The following is a 22,333-nucleotide window of genomic DNA, read 5'->3' on the forward strand; positions in this document are numbered from 1 at the left end:
TATTAAAATACTAAACTAAATTATTCTTTTTATATTAAATAAAAATTAAGGCTAAATAAATGATAATAAACCCAAATGATTCGAGTATATCGAATTTTAATTTAGATGAATTAGTTTAAAAAATAATTAATTATCGAAACGAAAAAAATTTCATATTATATGAAAATATTAATGAAAATTTTATCATTTAAGTCCTCGAAAAAGATAGAATGATAGATTTAGATAATTATTTTAAATTAAAAAAAATAGACATTATAGAATTTGTTAAATATTTTATTTCAAATATTATAAAAAGAGATGATGAAGCAATATATATCATAATTGCTTCAATTGATTTATTTAGGTCAATATCATAAAAACTTAGCCTTTCTTAATATATATAAATGAGTGATATAACATCATATATATGTGACGTATATTAAAAATATATAAATGTATATCTTTTTTTCTTTTTTTTTAAGAGTAAACAATAAAAAAATCATAGTCAATACAAAATTTAATCTTTTAATTTTCCGGAATAATAAAAATATAAAATTGATCCTTCAAAAGTAAGAGATGTAGATATTAATATGGCTCCAATATATGGTAAAAATGATGAAGGTATATAAAGGCTAGTAAAATAATAAATATAAACAGATTCAACTCATCATATAAATCATAATGTTAAAGCGTAAAATAAATTTAATTTTTTTTATTTATTTTAAATATTTAAGAGGACTATATGCTGAAGCTATAAATAGTATAATAAGTATAGATACTTTATCAGATAAAATAAATATACATGACATAAATTGTAAATAAACATAAATAATAAAGCCTTCAAGCAAAAATATATCTGAATAAGTAAAATAAACAAGACTGAATGAAAATATAATCTTCGGGATTGCTTGGAGTGAAAAGTAATAAAGATTAGGGGCTACTATGAAAGATTTTAAGCTTATATTTTGGGATAAATGTGATAATTTTAAATATGAAAAAGAGATTTAAATTCAGAATTTGATAAGTTAATATTAAACGAATATTTGGTATATTGAATTCATTAATTCTTGGATAACTACTAGTAATAAGAATTAATTATATGTATGGGATTTGGAAAAGGAGATAATTATTAAAACTTTATCTTCTCCAAAAATAAAACAATCAATATTTAATGTTGTTGAAATTTAATAGTTTAAATTATTGGCTGTGGGTTCATTAGAAAAATTAATAACAGTATGGGATTTTTAAAAAAACTAAATTATTTAATAGATTGAATGTTCAAAGGCTGGAGTTCATTCTTTTAGTTATTTTTAAACTTATTAAGTATTTGTATGTTCTGGTTTTTCTAATAATGTTTATATTTATAATTTAGAACCAAATAATTTTGATATTATTTATAAAGGAGAACTTATTGGACATCAAAGTATGGTTAGTACTGTTGATTGTATTGAAAAAACTTGTATGATTTTGAGTGCAGATGATACAGGAACTATAAAAATTTGGGACATAAGGACCCTTAAGTGTATTTAGTCGATTAATTGTGGCCTGAAGACTATTATTACGAAACTTATTAATATTTATTAGAAAGGGAAGCTATGTTTTTTAGGAACTAGGATTAATATGATCGATTTTTCGGAAAAGGATATTATTATAAAAAAATAAAATAAAAAAAATGAACTGTTTCCGGTTAAAATTGATTTTTTGTAAGATTAAATTGTGGCTATTACTAGAAAAGACATTAGGTATTTATTTTATTTATTTATAGAACATTTTTTTTTTCATATAGATTTATTGATTTAGATAATGGTAAGATTTCTTAAATTTTTGTTGGTTTATTCGAAAAAACAGATGATATAACTGTATTTAAATAATATTATTAAGGAAACAAATTTATAATAGGTATAATATATATTTAAATTAATAAATAATATATAGTATTTTATATATTTATATAAATAGGAAATAATAAAGGAAATATAGAATTACATGATATGTTTAATGGTGAATTATTACATAAATTAGGCTCACATAGTAATGAAGTAACGTGTATAAAATTTGACTATTTAAATGATATGATCATTTCTGGTTCTTGGGATTCAAGTATAAAAATATAAAATCTAAACGAAAAAACATTTGAAATAAAAAGATAAATCAATAATTGCTTTTATAATAAGGAAATTACTTTTATCGAACTTTCTGTTTATCACAATCTTTTATTTATGGCTTCTAATTCTGAAAAAATATATATTTATGATTATGAATTTACTAAATTGCTTTCATGTATTGAATTAAATTTAAATGTATTTTTATTATTATTATTTAAAATAAAAATTATCAAAAAATGTATAGACTGAACCAACATCAATTAGAGTAATTAATGGTTTTTGTCTTGTTTTAATAGCTTCAAATGATGGATATGTATATGTTATGCATTTTAATAAAAAAGAACTCCAGTTTAGTGCAAAACTTATTGCTATATTAGATATTGATTTGTTAATAGGTTTAAAGAAAACTCCAAAAGAGGAATAAAAAAAAGAAAGTATATCCATATCAGCAGAAAAAAATCAAAATATAACACCTATAAATGCCTAAAAAGATAAAAAAAGATTTTAAAATTTAAACTAAAAATCAAAATATTCAATAAGATTTAATTTTATTGATAATATACAAACAGACAGTAATACTTCTAAAAGTAACTTATCTTATCAAACTATTAATCAATTAGAATTTACTAATAAAAATAAATAATAATAAAAAAATAATATTTTTTGTAAATCAGTTTCTAAATATGCACAACCTTAGAATTTTGCAGAGTAAGATATTCAAAAATAAAGCAATAATTAGATTTAACTTGAATAAAATGAGAAAAACTAATATTTTGTGTGCAAATTTGTAGTCGATTATGAATTAAGTTTACAAAATTAAATTTCTGTTTGTAACCTTTATTGTGCTTTAAATAAAGGGAGTATTATTGCTTTAGATTTATTAAATATTATTTCTTAATTTGATAATATTTTTTATGTAGAACATGCCAATAAAAGATAAAATTATAATGCTAATAGAGTTTGCTAGGAAAATTTTTTAAAAGTAAAAATTATATATTAAAAATTATAAATGTATATTGATATATATATATATATATATATATATATATATATTAATATATATAATATTTTATTTATATTTTAATATTTTATAGAATGTTTATCAATTAAATTACGAAAATATTTTAATAAATCCAAGTAGTAAAATAAGTGATGAGGGGAAAATATCATATAAGAAACCTTATTTTTATAAAAAAATTCTCTTTTTTAATATTCCGAATGCTCATAAAGACATTATAACATAAATAAAAATACTTTTTTTAAATGAAAAATATTTACTAACAGGATCTATGGATTTTTATATTAAAATTTGGGATAGAAAAACTGGATTTTTAAAGGGAAGTTTGAATATAAATCATCCTTTACCTATATCTATGGAATATAGAAAACGATAAATCTTAATAATAAAAAAAGAAGGTTATTTATGCGTTAAAGATTATAGATGTAATTTTTTAAAAATACTCTAAGTAAATGTCTTTTAGGGAATTAAAAAATATAAAAATTGTTGATTTTTTAATAAAAGTCTAACAAGAAACAAATACTTAAAATAACGCTGAAAAAAATAAAGAAATTTTACTTATGAAGGACTAATTTTCGCCCCTAGACCTCTAATTTGATAAAATGAAGCAAGTTTTTATAAACGAAATTAAAGGACCAACTCTAAAAAGAATGGAAGTTAACAAAAGAGTAGCCTAAGCCACAAATGCTTTTAAAATTAATGAATAGGAAAAACACTAGGAAAAAAAATTAATCAAAAAAAAACCTAAAATGCTTGAAGGAGATGATATTTTATTTTTTTTAGATTAAAAATATAAAGAAAAAATTCTTTATAATGAGCATAAAAATGCTTCTACTCATTATTCGAAATAAACATAAGAGTTATAAAAGAAATTAGATTAGTCTTTAAATTAAAAAAAGTATTTATTTTATGTTTATATAAAAAATATAATATTAATGTTTTAAAAGAATATAATGTAATAGCTTATAGAGAAATAATAATAGATAGAAAGCAATTTCTCCATCTTAAAAAGCTTCCTTTTCTAATAATATAGAATAAATTAAATATAAAAATAATTTCTAAAAAGACGTGAATGTTAGTAATTAAAAAAATAAGTTTTTTAAAGAAAATGTTTGCTAGAATTTTTATTAATATGCTCTTTGTAAAGATTATTTACCAAATAAAAAGACTCAGTCTTAAAAATGTTCTTTTTCTTAATCTAATAATTAAGAATCTACTAATATTCAAAGTTTACCAACTAAAATATTTAATTAAGGTTAATTGGCCTAAATTCTAAATTAAATGAATATAAAAACTAAAAAATCTCGAATTAGTTGTTCAGGAGATTATTCATATATTCTTTAAACTTTTTTTTCTAAATAAAATCAACCTAAATAAGATAATGAAAGCTTTATCTTGAGAAGTTAAGCAAATTAAAATAATATGGATATTTTCTAAAATAAAAAAAATTATTCTCTTTCCGTACTTAAAAATATTATTTAATTACCTTAATTAAGTAATTCTATAAGTACTACTAATAATCCTTCTTTTTAAAATTCTTTTAGAAAATAAAACAATAATAATAAACATTTGTTTGAATAATAAGAACAATTATTTTAGGTTTAAAAATTTACTAATTTATAAAATTTAAAAAGCCCTGAAAATTCATTCCATATAAAATCTATTTTCCGTGATTATAAATGATACTTTTCTTTATTAAATAAATATTATATAATAAAATATTTATTTTACTAATATTATTTTTTTTCTATATTTATATTATTATTAATTTCAAATTGTTTTTTTATATTAAATTTTATTTATGAATATACATTATAATACAGAAAAGGAAAAATTGATTTCCTTATTAATTTTCAAATTATTTTAAAGAATTAATAAAAATATCTTTATTTTTATTAAAATCGAATACTATAACTTGTTTTGTTTTTAAACAAAAAATAAACACATATATATAATTTAAAAATTAAATAAATAAAAATATCTAAAAAAAATGGAAACTGACAAACAAGATTTAAAAAATGATTAATTTTTAGCTTAATTGCTTGCTTAATTAATAAATAATAGACAGTTCGAAGAATAAAGTTTTGTACAAAGAATATTGTAAGTCTCCAAATAAAATTAAAACTAAAATCTTTAAAAAGACGTAGATATAAGAATAACTTAATTCCGATAATATATATAATCTGAATTTTAGAAATTATAAGTATAATCTTAACCATAAATAAGAAATAATCTTTCTCCTATTAAATAATAAAAAGTTAAAAGAGTATATGTAGATGGTTGCTTTGATTTAATGCATTCTGGACATTTTAATGCTATAAGATAAGTAAAATTAAATATTTATTTATATTTTTATAATATTAATAATTAAAAAAAAGGCTAAATAATATTGTGAAGTTTTAGTTGTAGGAGTTATTGCTCAGGATGAAATCACAAAAAGGAAAGGACCTCCAGTTCTCTAATATGAAGAGCGTTTAGCTATAGGTTTTTATTTTTATAATCATTTTATTTTATAATTTTATAAATAATTTTTATATATATAGCAAAAGCATGTAAATGGGCTGATGAAATCTGCGAAAATGCCCCTTATGATCCAACTATAGAATTATTAGATAGATTAAATTGTAGTCATGTTGCACATGGTGATGATATGATTATAGGCCCTGATGGATCAGATGCCTATTCAATGTTTAAAGAATCAAATAGAATGATGTTTTTTAAACAAATAAATATTTTTCATAAGCCTTTTTTTATAAAAGTACTTTTAAAAGAACTGAAGGTATCTCTACAACTGATATTGTAGGAAGACTTTTATTAATGACAAAAAATTAACCAAATTAAGATATGGTACTTTTTTTTACTTTTTTCATTTATTTATTTTATTAGAAAAAAATAAGAAAATACAGTTAAGATAGTGGTGTTGCAGTTAGTAAATTAGATAATTTAACGGCTGAAGAAGAAAAGAATGAAGAAGTACATGAAGTACAAAAAGAATAATAAATTAATAACTAAAAATATTAATAATAAGTTGAATAAGCAGAATAAAAAGTTTAAAAAAAGTTAAAACTTTTAAATACTACAAAAAGAATTAGATAGTTTTCAGCTGGAAATAGAGAACCTAAAGAAGGAGATAAAATTGTGTATATTGATGGGTCTTTTGATATGTTACATGTCGGACATATTTAAACCTTATAAAAAGCTAAAGAATTAGGAGATTATTTAATTGTTGGTTTGCATGATGATGAAGTATATTAATATTATTACATTGCTTTTTATTAAACAAAAAAAAAGATTATAAACGAAAAGAAAGGAAATAATTATCCTATATATTCTTTATAAGAAAGAGTTTTAAATGTTTTGGCTATGAAAGTATAATTTTCTATTGTTTTTTTTATTTATTATTTTAATTAGTATGTAGATGAAGTTATTATTGGGGCTCCATGGAATATTAATTAAAACATGATAAAAGAGTTTAATATAAGTATTGTTGTGGAAGGAAGTATGACAAAGTAAAAAGTAAATGATTAAACACAAGTAACTAGGGAAGATGATCCTTATAAAATTCCAAAATAAATGGGAATTTACAGAATTGTTGTATCTGCTTGTAATTTGACAACTGAAAAAATAGTAGAAAGAATTATTGATTAACGATTAAAATATTTAGAAATATATAATGTAAAAAATAAAAAATAAGATTTATATTATGAATAGGAAAGAAAAATTAAAGAAATATGAAATTTCTTGAAAAAAAATATATAAAGCATATAATAATTAATTATTATAATATTATCTTTAATAATAAATTAAAATTAAATAATTTAAATAAAATTTGATAATATAATAATTAAAATAAATAATATTATTATTAAATATTAAATATATCTTTCATATATTTTTTATTTAAAAAAAAATAATATATAATTACAACTTTTTAAAAAATTAAAATTTTATAATTATTTTTATTAAAGTTTAAATAAGATATTTATTTTTATTAAAAAATTATATTTATTTTTAATTCAAAATGATTTTTTTTATAATTTGCATGATTTAAGTTTTTCTTGGTTTCAAAAAACAAAAAAAGCATAATTATTTTATTATAAATTATAGAATATATTTATCTTCAAATAATATAAATACTAAATATAAAGAAATAATTTTTTTGTTTAGATAATTTTTAAAATAAATATTGTTCTTAATTATAAAAATTTTATAAGTTTTTTCTATTTAAATTTTAAATTTATTTTATATATTATTTAAAATGTATTCAATATATAATTTATTTTTTTTATTATTAAATAGCCATCAAATTACAATTTAATCAATTTATAAGAAAATATTATTATAAATATTTCAAAAATTTTATAATTAAATCATATTAAATAAAAAAAAAAGTAATAATTATTTATTTATATTTTGTTTAATAGTTTCTATAAAATATAGAGAAAAAATATTATTAATAAATTAAGAAAAATTTATAATTACTTATGAAATATTATCTAAAAATATTTTATAAAATAACTTTGATGCATAATACATAATAAGTCTTATATTAAATTTAAAAATATTTTTTTATATTTATATTGTTTTAATTAGTAAATAATTTTTATGTTGATAATATAAAGAATAAACAATAACTAACATATAAAGAAAATATTATTAAAATAATTAAATAGATAAATATATTTATTTAATAAATATAAAATTAATTTATTTTTATTATTTATTAAAAATAATTATAATGAATGATTTTATATTAAAAATATTTATATATTATATATTATAATTTATATTTTATATTATTTTTTTTTATATATTTTTATATAAAAAAATTAATAAATTATAAATTTTATATTTATATAAATAATTATATAATTAGATTTAATTAATAAACTTTATATATTTTTTATTTAGAATATATAATTAAAAAAATAAAAAATATTTTTATTTAAGTCTAATTATCAGAAACAATTAAATAAAAATAATAAAATTATAAAAAAATAAAATGAGATAATAAAAATATCTAAATAAATATTATTAAAAAATAAATAAAAATTTTAATTCTAAAAATGATTTATTAAATAATTAATATAAATATAAAAATAATTATTAAAAAAAAAAAAAAAAAAAAATATATAAGATATAATATAAATAATAAATTTAAAAAATAAAATACAAAGTATAAATAAAAAGTATTTATTATTTCGTGTTAATATTAATATGCATTTTATATTTATTTTTAATATTCCGAAAAATATATATTTTATAATTATTTAATAATATTTTGATATTTTTTTATATATATGTTTTTAAATCAATATATAATTTTATATATATTTTTTATATCAATTATATTTATTTTAATATAAATTTATATAAAATAATTTTATTATATTCTTTTAATTTAACACTTATATTTATATTTATTTTTACTTTTTATTTTATGATTTATTAAATTATAAATTATAAAAATGAAATTTAATAAACAAAAATGGAATTTTGTTATTTATCGAAAAGCATATTTTTTTTATATAATAAGAATTTTTAAATTATTTTTAATTTATATTTAATATATAATTAAATTATTAAAAATATTAATTAAAATTTATTTATTTTTATTGACTAAAATGAATAAAGAAAAAAATATTCATTTAAAATCAAACAAAGAAAAATAATAACAATCTTAAAAGTATAAAATAAGAAATGTATATGAGCTTACATATAATATTAATAGTTTAGAGTATAAATATTTTATAATATTGTATTTAAATAAATTTTAAATAGAGAAATATATAATGAAATATTAGAAATAGTTAGCAAAAAAGAAGAGTAGTTTAATTAATATTTATTAGATGATATAAAGATCATATTTAATATGTTTTTATGGGGTGATAAAAATGATGATAATTTTTTTGAGTATAATTTAATATATAAATTAATTTTATATTTAAAATTCAATTTATAATTTTATATAATAAAGTTTTTTTTGTGAATAGAATTTTCTTGATTAAATTTCTAAAATAATTCAAGAATATAAAAATGTAAGAGAAATAACAATCTAAATTATTTAATGTTTTTGTATTTTAATACTTAACATAAAATCACTATAATAATAAAATTATATTTTATCACATTCTGTTATTAATGATTTAATATCCTTTTAATTTGATTTTAATGATGATGAGTTTGTAGATTATTATATTAACTTCTTAAAAAGTTTAAGTTTAAAATTAGATTAAATACCTCTTTAACTTTTATTTAATAGCGTATTTTTAATAAAATATCTTATTTTATTATATTTTATTTAAAAAAAAGAAATATAGTAATTTTCCTCTTATTTGGAGAGCAATAAAATTTTATAATCATTGAGAAACAATGATAAGGACATCAGTATAAAATATAATATTAAGTGTAATGAAAAGTAACTATATTATAATAATTTATTTAATTTTTTTTAAAAAAATTAAAAGTTAAAATTGAAAACTTATAGCTTTATTTATAAAGATTTCCTTTTTTAATATTTTATGTAAACTATTGCTCATTTATCTCAAATTGTTGGGTTGAAATAGATAATATAATATCGACTTCTAATTTTTAAAGTTGTTAAAAAATAAGTGATCTACTAAATGATTAAATTGATTCTATTTTGTTTTTGGAAGATTTAATTTGTTCTTCTCCTTATTAAGCTAAAAAAGTAAAAAAATCAGATATTTTATTAATTCATTTTTTATAAATAAGATAATTATTAATTCTTTTTTAAGTTTTTCTGTACTTCCATATATTTTCAGCAGTTTTTTATCTTTTAAAAAAGTTAATTTTTTTCTTATTATTAATAAAAACTATTATTTATTAAAAAGGGTAAATTAAGTATTTATTTATCCCTTCATATGCTTATTTTGATTTTTCAAAATTTATCAAATTAAATAATACTCGAGACTATATTATTAATTTTATTTGGGCCTAAACTAAACAAATAAATAAACAATTAATTAGAAAAGCCTTTTTCAGAACCTGCATCATTTAACAAAAAATGGAATTATGAGAATTTTTGGGATTAGTATGATTCTTTTACAAATTAATAATCTGTAATCCTTTTTTAGGATGGAAAAAATAATTAAAATAAATCTGAATAAGGATATTCAAATCATATAGCTTATGAAGAAGAAATAATTAAGTTGACATAAGCTTTAGGGGTGAAAATATGCAATTAACCTAAAAATAAAGATAATGAAGATACAATTAATTAATATAATTAGTATTTAGGAAATTCGCTATATGATTTATATGAAGAATCTATTAATGATTTAATTTAAAATAAGAATAAATAAGAAAATAATTTTAATGAAAAATATTAAGATAATTCTCTTAAAGATAATATTATTTCTTTTTTAAGAGTATTTTTTTATTTTTTTTTAAATTTATAATATATAGAGTAAAGATGATAACCTTATTATGTTAACATTAAAATTTTTATTAACTGTAGTTTAAAATAAGTTCGTTTCTGTTTAAGTATTTGAATATTGTGGATTATTAACTTAAAGAGTAAGTAAATAAAATTATAAAAATTAAGAAAACCTTGAAAGTTTAAAAAAATATTAAACAAATTTTTTAAAAGTAACTTTTACTTTTAGAATTTTTTTTTTGTAAATATTTTTTTAATTAAAGATATTAAAAACTGATCCTCCTTTCAGATTAAATAATTATTTGATTTTATCGAAATTAATGTATTGTTTTTGTTGTGAAAATTACATTAACTTAGTTTTATTTAATTATGAATAAATGCAAATCTTTTATTAAGCATATTAATTGTAATTATAAAAAGCTAATACACTTGTCAAAACTTAAATTGTTTGGGATTTTATTTTGGATTTATATGATATTGAATATGCATTTATTAAGTTAATTAAATATTAAATTATTTAATAATTTATATTTAGTTTTTTAAAAAATAAGTTTAAATATTTTTAAATTAGATAAATAAATTGATTATTATTGTTTTTTACCTTTAGAAGATTGTCCAAACAGTAAATAAAATTTAATAAATAAGTTTTTTTAATATTAAAAATATAAAAACAGCAGTTGATTTATATTTTAGATAAGCGAGTAGTAATAAAGATATTACAAGAAGAGATTTAATTTTATACTTTATTTTAAGAAAAATAAGATATACATTCATTTGCTAAACAAATTTATCTGAAAATGAATATGATTTAGATATTGCATATAATACTTTTTTAAATAATCCAAGTTCACTTTGGTAGGTTGGATAATAATATGAAATGAGTATAAATTACATAATATATATTTTATAATTAATAAATAAATTAAAAGATTCTAGAAAATCTGTATAATGTTATGTTAATTTAAATGAAAATAAAAACTAAAAATTATGTTGCTTTTTCGTAAAGGATTCTTAAAATTTATTAATTGTATAATATGTTAATGATAAGCCTGGAACTATTAAGGTTATTCATAATATATAATTAAAATAAATAGAAGTTTCTATCGAATCTGCTGAATCAAAAAATTTGTAAGTAATGATAAAAAAGTTATCTAAAAATGGAAAAGTATTTTTAATTAATGAGTTTATTTTTTATTAAAAATAAAAAATATAAAAAAATAGGAAATTTTTGATAATTTAATTCTTTTTTTTGATAATTCAGATAATGCTTTTGAAGTAAAAAGAATTTTAGACGAAAACAAGAAATCTTCAAAAGAAATATAATTAACTGTGATTTCAAAATTGTTAGAAAATGCAGAAATAGACAATATGATGCATGATTTTAATACAAATATAATATGATAGTATATTATTAATAATAATTTGTTTTTTAAAAAAATTAAAAAATATATAAAACCAATCAATAATTAATAACTTAACAATGAACCAATAAATAATCCAAATTAATTAAATTTTAATAATTTAGTAACTTTCCCTAATATTCTAGAAGTAAATAATACCATCCAATCTATGAATAATTCCCAATATCACTATGCATAACCTTAAAAACCATTATAATCATCTCTGGACATGTAAACTCAAATATAAATATAAAAATCCCAAATTTGATAAAATCTATTATTTTAAATAACATTCGTTTTGTTATTTTTTATTTAATTTATCTATTTAACTATTTCTTATGTAAACTTTTACAAAAGGGTCTACTATATCAAAATTTTCTCCTTTATTTTCAGGACTTAAATATTACTCACTAATAATTCTTATTTTCAAACTTTTTTTTACTCATTTATTACTTATAAAAAGGAAGATTTCAGTATATATCCGCTTTATATACTGCTATTTTCTACCATTCTATTTGAATTTCGATAAATTCAAAATTATGATTTGGTCGCAAGTTTAAATTTTCAAAGTTATAATTTATTTTCCACTCAAAAAATCATATATGGTATTGTAATTTGAAGAATGTAACCTTAAACTGGTTGGATATATCCTCATGAAAACTTATTTGTCCAGTTCAATTAACTCTTAACGGTGTTATTTATAGTATTTTTCAAGTTATTATTTATTAATAAAACTTACCTACTAAATTCTTTTTCAAATTTCTTTTATATTGAAATCAGATCCAAACATAATGGCACCTTTTAAAAGTTGTTTACTGATTTTTTTCTTTTTGATAAGATTGAATTCTTTAGTTTTTAAATTTAAATCATTAAAAGTTTAATTTATGCTATTTATGTCTATATAATCTACTTAGTTACATTTATATCATTATAATCATTGCCCTCTTCGAATGTTAAAATTATTTAATTTTTCTAATTAATTTATTTTTTAATTAAAATTTGATATTAATCATTTAAATTATTGGGATATATTTTAGATTTTTGTCAAAATATGTATTTGTAAAAAATTATGTTGAAAGATGACTTATTTCTTCTTTAATTTTTTTCCATTATTTCCTAATTATCATTTATGAAGAATATTTTTTCTATTTTTTTTACTTTTACTTTTAATTATTATTTTATTTTTAATTTAATTTGTGGATTCATATTCTTTGATTTATTCCCTATAAACTAAAATATATTTTTTCTTTAACATTAGTATTCTTATTAAAGCCATTTTATTCGAATATTATAAGATATTTTAAAAAATGAAAAACAAGAAACCTTATAATATTAATTAGAAATTTTTATTAACATAAATATATATTCCTATTAAGAATCACTTATGGTTAAAGATTTAGCAGAATCTAATCTATTATACAAAAAACAATTTATAATATAAATTAGATGTATTAAAAAATAAGAATTTTTATAAAACCTTATTTAGATAATAGATAAGTAGAAAATCAAATTATTTTAACTTTTTTATTGATATTATTAAATAAAATCTTACATTGTTACAACAAAATAAATAATACTAAATATCATTTGTTCTAATTGCTTTTTTTATCTTTTTTTATTTTTTTTTAAACTCAATCAAAAAAACAAAGACTTTTTTTTTTGATGTTTGAGTTTTTAAAAATAATTACAGAAAAAATAAAAATACATAGAAACATATTACATATTGTAATTTTATTATAAAGTTAAATATTTAATTATAATTTTAGTTTTAGTTTTGAAAAGTTTATTGATATATGGAAAATAATATATTTATTATATTATTTGACTCAAATTTCAATAGTATGTTTATTAAATATTTTAAGCTATAAAAATAATCTAAAAGAGTTAATAAATTTATTTATTTGATGACATATCATAAAATCATTTATTAATTGAAAGTAAATACTTTAATATTTAAACAATTTTAAAACTTAATTAATATTTAAGTGCAAATATAATAAACATTTTTTCAAATTAAAAATTGTTAAATGATTTATATAGTTAGTATATTTAAGAAAAATTTATTAATTTTTTATATTCATATTTTTATTAAGGCTCATAAATCAAAATGAATATGAAAAATATTATATGTATATTTGAAATACTTTTCAAAGATTCTTAAATATATGAAAAAAAAAATTAATGATAAAGAATAAATAAAAATAATAAATTACATCAACTAAAATGCAAACAATTAAAACTTTATTTAAAATATATTTATGATTTCCTAGACTTATGTTGATGAATAGTTTAAAATTTTAAAATACTTTAAACTAATAGATTAAAACAAATATATAATGCTAAAAATGATTATTTGTATGATTAACTAATCAATAATATTCTAATAAAGAGGTAAAGAATTTACAAATATCTCTTAATAATAATTAGCAAACTAAAATTATAATAAAATGAAGAAATATAAAATAAAATTAAAGATCTAAATGTTTTTCTTATATTAAAATTTTTACGTTTTTTTCAGATTAGAATATTAGATATTTATTATATTTTATATTAAGAATGTGATGGAAACGCAAATTTTTCTTAATAAGAGTTTATCTTATTAAAAATATTAGGTAATATAATTATTTAAATATTATTTTTACGGATAGATTTAAGTTTATATGGAATAAGAGAAATTGTTCGTCTTTAAAAAGAAAATAAAGATTATTAAGCTAAAATAAAAACATACTGAATAATACCTTATTTTAAATGAATTTTAATTTTTATATGTATTTTAATATTTTAATAAACAATTGCATATATGTCCCTTAAAAATCTAGGTATATTATATGTATTACATATTATTCAAATAACCGGCTAACAAGTTATAATGATTCTACTTTTTACATTTATATTTTTGAAATATAAGCTTTCTCTATTGGAAGTATTTTAGGCATTGTTATTAAAGCTGTATTTCAGCATTGTTACTTGCAGATACTAAAAAAGATAATAGTTAGAATTTAATAAAGAAAAAATAAAAAAAATAATCGAAGCTGCTTAATAAATATTAAACCAATAATTAGATAATTGATTACACATAAAAAAAACTCTATATATATAATGTTTTAAATAGTATTCTATTATTTATATAACCATTATTATAAAAATATTAATATTAATTATAATATTTAAATATATTTAATATTTTGTTTTTTAATTATTTGTATCTTTTTTAATTTTAATTTAAATTTTAAAATGAGTTCTTAAAAATCAATTTTTTATAATAAAAGGGTGCCTTAGAGAGTTATTTTTACATGGGGTACATATAATGAATTATTTATAGTAAAAAATTCTTGTGTAAATTCTAAAATTGTAGTTTCATATTAAGAATAAGTTGATTAAGATTATATATAAGTATAAAAAAATAAAAAAAATATATTATATTATTTTTAAAAGTTAGTGAATTCTTTTTCATAAATTATTTAAGAAAAATATCATTAAGAAACAGTTATAAAAGATTCTAAAAGTTTTTAATATTATTTAGAATCTTAAGAAAATAATTAGATTTATATATAAAAATATCATCAATTATTAGAAAATACACTTTCAAATTATTTAATTTCAACAAAAAATTATTTAGAACTTAAAAGATAATCCAAATATTTTAAAGAAGCAGTCGTAATAAAAAAAAAATATATTTATTAGAAAAAAAATAAAAAGATAGGATTTTAATATATGAATCTTATAAAAAATTATAAATTTGATAGAAGAATCATTTTTGAAAATAAAAAGACTTCCCATACAACTGAATAGCTAGTTTATTGGTTGAGCTAATAAATAGAATAAGATTAATTATAAAATCCAAGCAGAAGTGACTTCTTTGGATAAATATATTATTATATTCTAAATATGGATATTAATTAAGTAATAAATTTATTAGAGAGGAATAATTATGTAGAAAATAATAAAGAAAAATAAAATATACTTAATTCTATAGCAGATTCACTTAAAACAAAAAAAATATTTTATAAAGGCTAAGATGCAAGAAGAATTCCAAAAAATGAATTTTAAGAAAGACATTACATGTTTTAATAAAAAATGTATCTTGTTTTTTTATAAATAAATAAGCAAAATTAAATTATAATTTTTTAAAAAATAGGATAGAGCTATTAAATATTTGCGAAGATGATGAAAGTTTAAAGGAACTTTTATAAATATTAAGCGGTAATATAATTACAATAAAATAAAAATTTAATGATTGGAAAAAAATACTTTTGTTTTGTTTATTATTTCATAATCCAATTTTCTCTTAAAGTGCGAGGGAATATTTGAAGTCGGAAGTTTTTTCTTAATTTGAAGAAGAAAAATATTTATAAAATTTAATTTTAGAAACTCCATTTTTCCCATCGTTGTAAATTTCTATTTAAGAGGTCTCTCCATTTTTTTATTTTCACATATTTGACCTTATTTTACCGATTGATGAATTTTATTAATAATAAGACTAAATATTTTCTTTTTGGAATGAATTTATTAATTTTTTATCAATTTAAAATATATCCTACTAAATAACACTTATATATGTTCAAATTTTCCTAACTTATTTATCCGAAGATGATATATAATAATATATTCAGTTATTAGAAATGCTTTTACTTTCTAAAATTGTATCACAATTTTCATAAATTGATAATTTTTAAATACTAAAAGAAAAATAATTAGCATATTTCAACTAGAAAGTACTTAAAACATTAGCTTTGTAGAATTTAAAATAAGCTAAGTTGCAAGCAAGTTTTTAAAATTTAATTTATTTAACTGAATATTAACATAATTAGTTGGTTTAAAATATTGACGAAAATTATAAGTTTCTTTAAAATTATATTTATGAAAAAATGGCGATTTGTAATGAAAGAATAGATATATCTGGAATTTATAACATAATTATTAGATATAAAAATTCATAAGAATAAATTAATTTTCCTAAGATTGTTGTATATTTTGGATTCTTATGTGAATATTAACATTTTAAGAATTTATTAGAAGAAAAAAAAGAAAAAGAAGAAAATGAGGGAAAAGAAGAATAACAAATTAATATTATAGACTGTGTTTATTAAACTCTTAAATAATATAATAAATATGAAGAAAAATTAATGATATTAAGATTAATAATTGATTATATCAATTTAGAAAAATAATTCTCAATTAATTATGAATATATTTAAGCATTTTTATATTAAATTTAATTTGTAAGAAGAGCGTTAACTGAAAAACATAAATATTTTATTATAACTAAAGATTTAAATAAATAAATGCTATATTAATAATTACTTAATGAAAACGATTAATAAAATATAATTTTAATAAACAAATTAGCTTTATGAAAATATTACTTTAAATATTATATTCTTATTGGGAATTATTTTTCATAATAACGTTTATACGTATTTTATATTTAAAAATTAAAATTTAATATAAAAAAATTATATGAAAACTAAAAACATTTGTATTAAAAATTGTTGTAATTTATAAAATAAATTTACTAAATTTTTAATTAAAGTTTTAAAAATAATTATATTCACTAAAATTCAAATTATAAATTTAAAAGCATATATTAACCAATTTTTATAAAAAAATTTAAAATACAACATATAATTATATAATTATTTTTAAATTTTTATTAAAAGTTAAATAATCTAAAAAATCTACGATATAAATACATTAAATTTGTAACATATATATTTTATTTTATTTTCAATTTTTTTTTAATTTTTTTTTTCTCATTTATATATTTTACCAAATATTCATTTGCCCTTAGACTTTAATTCCAGAAAAGATTATATTAAAAATTATTTTTTCTATTAGTTTCAATATTTCTTAAACTCTAAAAAATATACTAATTAAATTTTTCCTTATTAATTTCTAAATTCATTCTTTATTAAATAATTTTATACCCATTTTTCTAATATTATTTCCATAATACTTAATTCTAATAAATTTCGATTATTTAATTAACGTAATCATCTATAGAAAAATTATAAAAGCTTCCTCCAAATAAAAGAGATTATTTTTAATTAAAATCTTCATATTGATAATATTATTTTATTTTTTCTGAATCATTATTATTATACAAAAAAAGTCCTTCAGCCCCTATTGGACTAGTAATAACTGGTGTTCCGTAAACCCAACTATCAACAATTTTTCCTTTGATACCAGCTCCATATCTAATAGGAGCTATTAATGCTTTGTATTTCGATAAGTCTTTTAAATCTTTCATTAAACCTTTACTTTTTATATTAAGATTTAAAGACTCTAGATGGCTAAATTATTATTAGAAGTTAGAGCCATATATATGCAATTATGTTTCTGGTAATTTTTTATGAATTTAAGGCCATATTTATTAAATTAGTAATTATAAACTATCTGCATTTGGCCTATGTGTTTAGTTTCCTATCCAAACAAAGTTATTCCTTTTGTATTTATCTTAATTTTCTTCTTATTTCGGGTAAAAAAAGTTACTAATTATAAATTATTTACATTATAATGTTTTTTTAAATTAATATATTCATAATCACTGCAAGTTAATACTATATCACTTCTAAAAATACTTGCCAATTCTCTATTTAAAAGATCGTTATTGTAATTATCTTAAGGGAATCCATTATTTAAAATTATTTTAATTTTTTCTTCTTCTGTTAGATGTTAATTTTATTAAAGAATGTTTTCTCTATTTATTCTTAATGAATGTAAATCTTATAAATCTAATATTTTTAAACATTTAGGAAAGTAATTTTTTATGTAATGACTATACATTTCTTCACATATAAATGTATCGAAAATAGCTATATCAGGGACAAAATTTAAATTTTAGTCAAATAAACTTTTCATTTGCTATATGTTATTGCAGTCTACTTTGTACAGATTTATTTTTTAATTATTTATTATATCACTTTACTTTTGCTTTTCTAATTTTGCTGCGGATACAAATGCTATGTTGTTTGAATAATTATTTAAACTATTTAACAAACCAAAAGTACGAACACAAGCTGCGGAATAGTTTAATTTAGGCCATAATAAAGAAAAAAATAATATATTCATTAGAAATATAATTAATCTTTTATATTTTATTTTAAAAATAATAAAAAATCAATTAGTATATTATATATTAATAAAAAATAATATTATTTATTATGTACAAATAAAATATAAAATTTAAATAATTAATTATTATTGAAGTAGAATTGTAAAAATATATGTAATTAAATATAATTAATATAATAATTGTATTTGTTAAAATAAAGTATATTTTATTTAAATAATTAAATAATAGAATATTTATCTTGTTGAAGTTTTAATTATAATGTTAAGAATTTAAAAACATAAGCATTTTTTATTAAAAATTAATTTTATGAGAAATAAAATTATAGGGCAACAATTTAAATTTTTTAATTATATAAAAAAAATTAAAAATGCTAATTATAAATACTTAATTAAGGTTAAGATTTAGTGTAATTGGTTGTGCATTAATAATTAAGTTTTATTATAATTAATATTTTATATTTAAATTAAACAATTTTTATGCTGATATTATCTATTAATATAAAGAAAATTATTTAATATATTATTATAAATATTGATTAAATTAAAATAATTAATTTAACAAAAAATGTTTTTAAATTAATATTAAATTAATTAAATATTTTATGTTAATACATTCCTTTAAAAAAATAAAATATCATGTAAAAGGGAATTTTTTAAATATATAATTAAAAAGAATAAAATTTTTATAAAAATAAATTAATTATATGAAAATAAAATAAATAATTTAGAGTTTTAACATATTAAAAATTAATAAATATTTCATTTTTATCATATACGGATGCATTTTTTTTTTATTTATTTTAACAGATATGATAACTTTTATTAAATTATATGATGGAAAATAAAAAATATTAATTATGATAGGTTCACCGTTACTTTTATATTATTTTTTTTTAATACTCTTATATATTTTTAAATGGAAAAAAAATTATAGAATTAAATGCTTATAATGTTATAAAAAATTTTTTACCTTTTTTTTAAATATATCGGAAAGCGTAATCTTAATAGAATACTAAATACTTAAGAACTAAATAATAAATATTTAAGAAAACAATAATGATTTAACTTTGATATGTATTTTTGCTTTGTTAATTTCTCATAAAATTAAGTAAAAAAGCGAATGTTTGATATATATAAATTTGTTTATATTTTATTTAATTTACTAAATTCGTTTGGTATAATTTAAATATGAAAATATTAATTTAAGATGCTAATTCTCTTACTTTTTTATATATTTTTTTTTAATAATTAACATGAAACTCGATTCTAAATAAGAAAATTAATAAAATATGAAATAATAAAGGTTTTAAAAATTATAAGTGAAAACTGAAAATAAGTTTAAAAATTATTGGTTTTTACAAAATTTAAAAGAAAATAAAAAAAAATTAATTTTAATATTTAAGATGATATTTAAAGTTTTAAGTTTGAAAAAGGGTTGAGTATTAATTAATAAAGTCAATTAAAAAAGCTAAATATTTCAATTTAAAGAAAAAAAAAAATTCTGATGAAATCAATAACCTTGTTCTTTCTAAGTATATTTATGAAGATAAAGATTCATAAAAAATAAAAAATTAACAAACGGATTATATCGTAAAAAAACCTCCTAATTTATCAGCAGATAAAAAACATTTATAAAACAATTTGTTTGATTAAAATAATAATAATTAAAATTTAAAAAGTGTTACAGAAATTGATTAGTAAGAATAGATTAGGTTTAATAATAAATTTTAATCCCCTTATAAATAATTAGAATAAATTAGCCTTTTTTAAAAAGATAGATTTAAAAATAAAAAATCACCTATTTTAAATAAAAATGATGCTTATTACGAAATGCTTTTTTAAATACTTCCTGAAGGAATTCTTATTTTAGGGCGCAACCAAAAAAATATTCTTATGATTAATAGATCTTTAGAAATATTTTTTGGATGTAAAGAACATTCTGCTGTAGAAAAACTGTTATCTTTAGAAAATGCAATAGAATCCCATACCAAAAACACAAGACAAGCAATTGGAAATTCATTAAATATGCCTTTGCTTTTAAATATGAAGTATATAATAGGAAAATCTATAGGTTCTTAATAAAGGGACAATATATTTTAAGGAAAAACTGAAATGTCTTTAGGAGCAAAATCTCCAAACAAATCTTAATTTTATATGAAATATACTATGCAAGAATCAATATTAGGCTTTAACGGAATTAAAAATAAATCAAATGAATAAATAAATTAAGAATATGATAATTTAAAAGAAAGTAAATATGAAACAGGTATTCTTAAATCAAAATTAATATAAAATATTACAGAAGCTCAATAAATAAATGAAGTTTATTTAAGCCAAGATAAAAATTTAGGGTCATTATATAATTAAATTATAATAGAATTATAAAATCATATAATACAAAACAAGACTGATCTATACGAGACATTTTTAAATTAATATTAGATAATATGCAGTTACGAAAAAAAATTAAATAAAGTAAAAAGTAAAAAAATATATATTTAAAAAATTTAATTTTTTTATTAAAGATTCAATAAGTAAAATTGAATATTCATTTGATCAAAAACCTTAATAAACAAGAATTTTAGAAATTAATTGTTTCCCATGTTTAATCAAAAAAGAACCTTCAGTAGTATTTATTGTAAGAGATGTTACTCATTTTAACTAAATACAGTTGCTAAAATAAATAAACAAAAACTAATCAAAAATTCTTTCTTAAGTTGCCCATGAATTCAGAACTCCACTGAATTGTATAACAGGAATGATTGACTCAGCAATAAATATTGAAAAAAGCAATAAAGAAGTATAGGATTTTCTTGTTCTTGCACTTAAAAGTGCTGAATAACTAAATTGCATGGTAAATGATATATTGGATTTAGCCTAAATTAAGGCAGGAAAATTTTCATTGAAAATACAACCTTTTCTTATTATGGAAGTGATTGATTAAGTAATTAATATGTTGAAAATAATTGCCTTTCAGAAAAATATAGTACTCTAAGTTGATTTTTAACTAGATTATAATATTTAGGTTTTTTCAGACCCTAGTAGATTAAGGTAAATTTTAATTAATTTAATAAACAACGCTTTAAAGTTCACAAAACAAAACGGAAGAATAATTATTAGATGCTCATCAGATGATTAAAAACCAGAATTTATAAAAATAGAAGTCAAGGATAATGGTATTGGAATAAAAAAAGATTAATTAAATAAACTTTTTAAAGATTTTGGGAAAATAAATACAGAAGAGTAATAAAAATTAAATCCTAGAGGTATAGGTTTGGGTTTAGTAATTTCTAATATTTTAGCTCAAAATCTTGGAGAATAATTATAGGTAGAATCTGAAGAAAATAAAGGCTCTAAT

The 22,333-nt window shown here is 16.9% G+C and overlaps 3 protein-coding genes across 3 annotated transcripts, besides 17 other annotated features; all 3 read left to right on the forward strand. All coding sequences in view use genetic code 6, as the record gives it.

The window, feature by feature from the left end:
• Positions 1-59: 59 nt before the first annotated feature.
• Positions 60-3,592, forward strand: IMG5_125790 (hypothetical protein; the record flags this gene model as incomplete). Its single annotated transcript, XM_004032227.1, has 6 exons — positions 60-670; positions 714-1,721; positions 1,766-1,878; positions 1,939-2,279; positions 2,329-3,095; positions 3,223-3,592. The coding sequence occupies 6 exons, from the start codon at positions 60-62 to the stop codon at positions 3,590-3,592; spliced, it is 3,210 nt and encodes a 1,069-aa protein (XP_004032275.1).
• Positions 3,097-3,177: a microsatellite.
• Positions 3,104-3,152: a microsatellite.
• Positions 3,593-5,138: 1,546 nt separating the features above from the next.
• IMG5_125800 (hypothetical protein) lies at positions 5,139-6,837 on the forward strand (the record flags this gene model as incomplete). Its single annotated transcript, XM_004032228.1, has 8 exons — positions 5,139-5,428; positions 5,481-5,586; positions 5,646-5,814; positions 5,862-5,949; positions 5,989-6,348; positions 6,394-6,471; positions 6,514-6,777; positions 6,814-6,837. Exons 1-8 carry the CDS (start codon positions 5,396-5,398, stop codon positions 6,835-6,837), a joined length of 1,122 nt encoding a protein of 373 aa, XP_004032276.1. The 5' UTR covers positions 5,139-5,395.
• Positions 6,838-6,901: 64 nt separating this feature from the next.
• Positions 6,902-6,981: a microsatellite.
• A 98-nt stretch (positions 6,982-7,079) lies between these two features.
• Positions 7,080-7,141: a microsatellite.
• Positions 7,142-7,861: 720 nt separating this feature from the next.
• Positions 7,862-7,902: a microsatellite.
• Positions 7,864-7,902: a microsatellite.
• Positions 7,865-7,920: a microsatellite.
• A 154-nt stretch (positions 7,921-8,074) lies between these two features.
• Positions 8,075-8,106: a microsatellite.
• Positions 8,107-8,352: 246 nt separating this feature from the next.
• Positions 8,353-8,404: a microsatellite.
• Positions 8,387-8,467: a microsatellite.
• Positions 8,393-8,501: a microsatellite.
• Positions 8,417-8,477: a microsatellite.
• Positions 8,427-8,477: a microsatellite.
• A 517-nt stretch (positions 8,502-9,018) lies between the features above and the next one.
• Positions 9,019-9,061: a microsatellite.
• Positions 9,062-12,858: 3,797 nt separating this feature from the next.
• Positions 12,859-12,897: a microsatellite.
• Positions 12,898-14,641: 1,744 nt separating this feature from the next.
• Positions 14,642-14,686: a microsatellite.
• A 3,055-nt stretch (positions 14,687-17,741) lies between these two features.
• IMG5_125810 (hypothetical protein) lies at positions 17,742-18,864 on the forward strand. Its single transcript, XM_004032229.1, has one exon. The coding sequence runs from the start codon at positions 18,115-18,117 to the stop codon at positions 18,616-18,618; it is 504 nt and encodes a 167-aa protein (XP_004032277.1). The 5' UTR covers positions 17,742-18,114; the 3' UTR covers positions 18,619-18,864.
• A 1,119-nt stretch (positions 18,865-19,983) lies between these two features.
• Positions 19,984-20,033: a microsatellite.
• The last annotated feature ends 2,300 nt before the right edge of the window (positions 20,034-22,333 follow it).

The sequence above is a fragment of the Ichthyophthirius multifiliis genome (genome assembly GCF_000220395.1).
Source record: "Ichthyophthirius multifiliis unplaced genomic scaffold scaff_1120509250992, whole genome shotgun sequence".
Classification (NCBI taxonomy): domain Eukaryota; phylum Ciliophora; class Oligohymenophorea; order Hymenostomatida; genus Ichthyophthirius; species Ichthyophthirius multifiliis.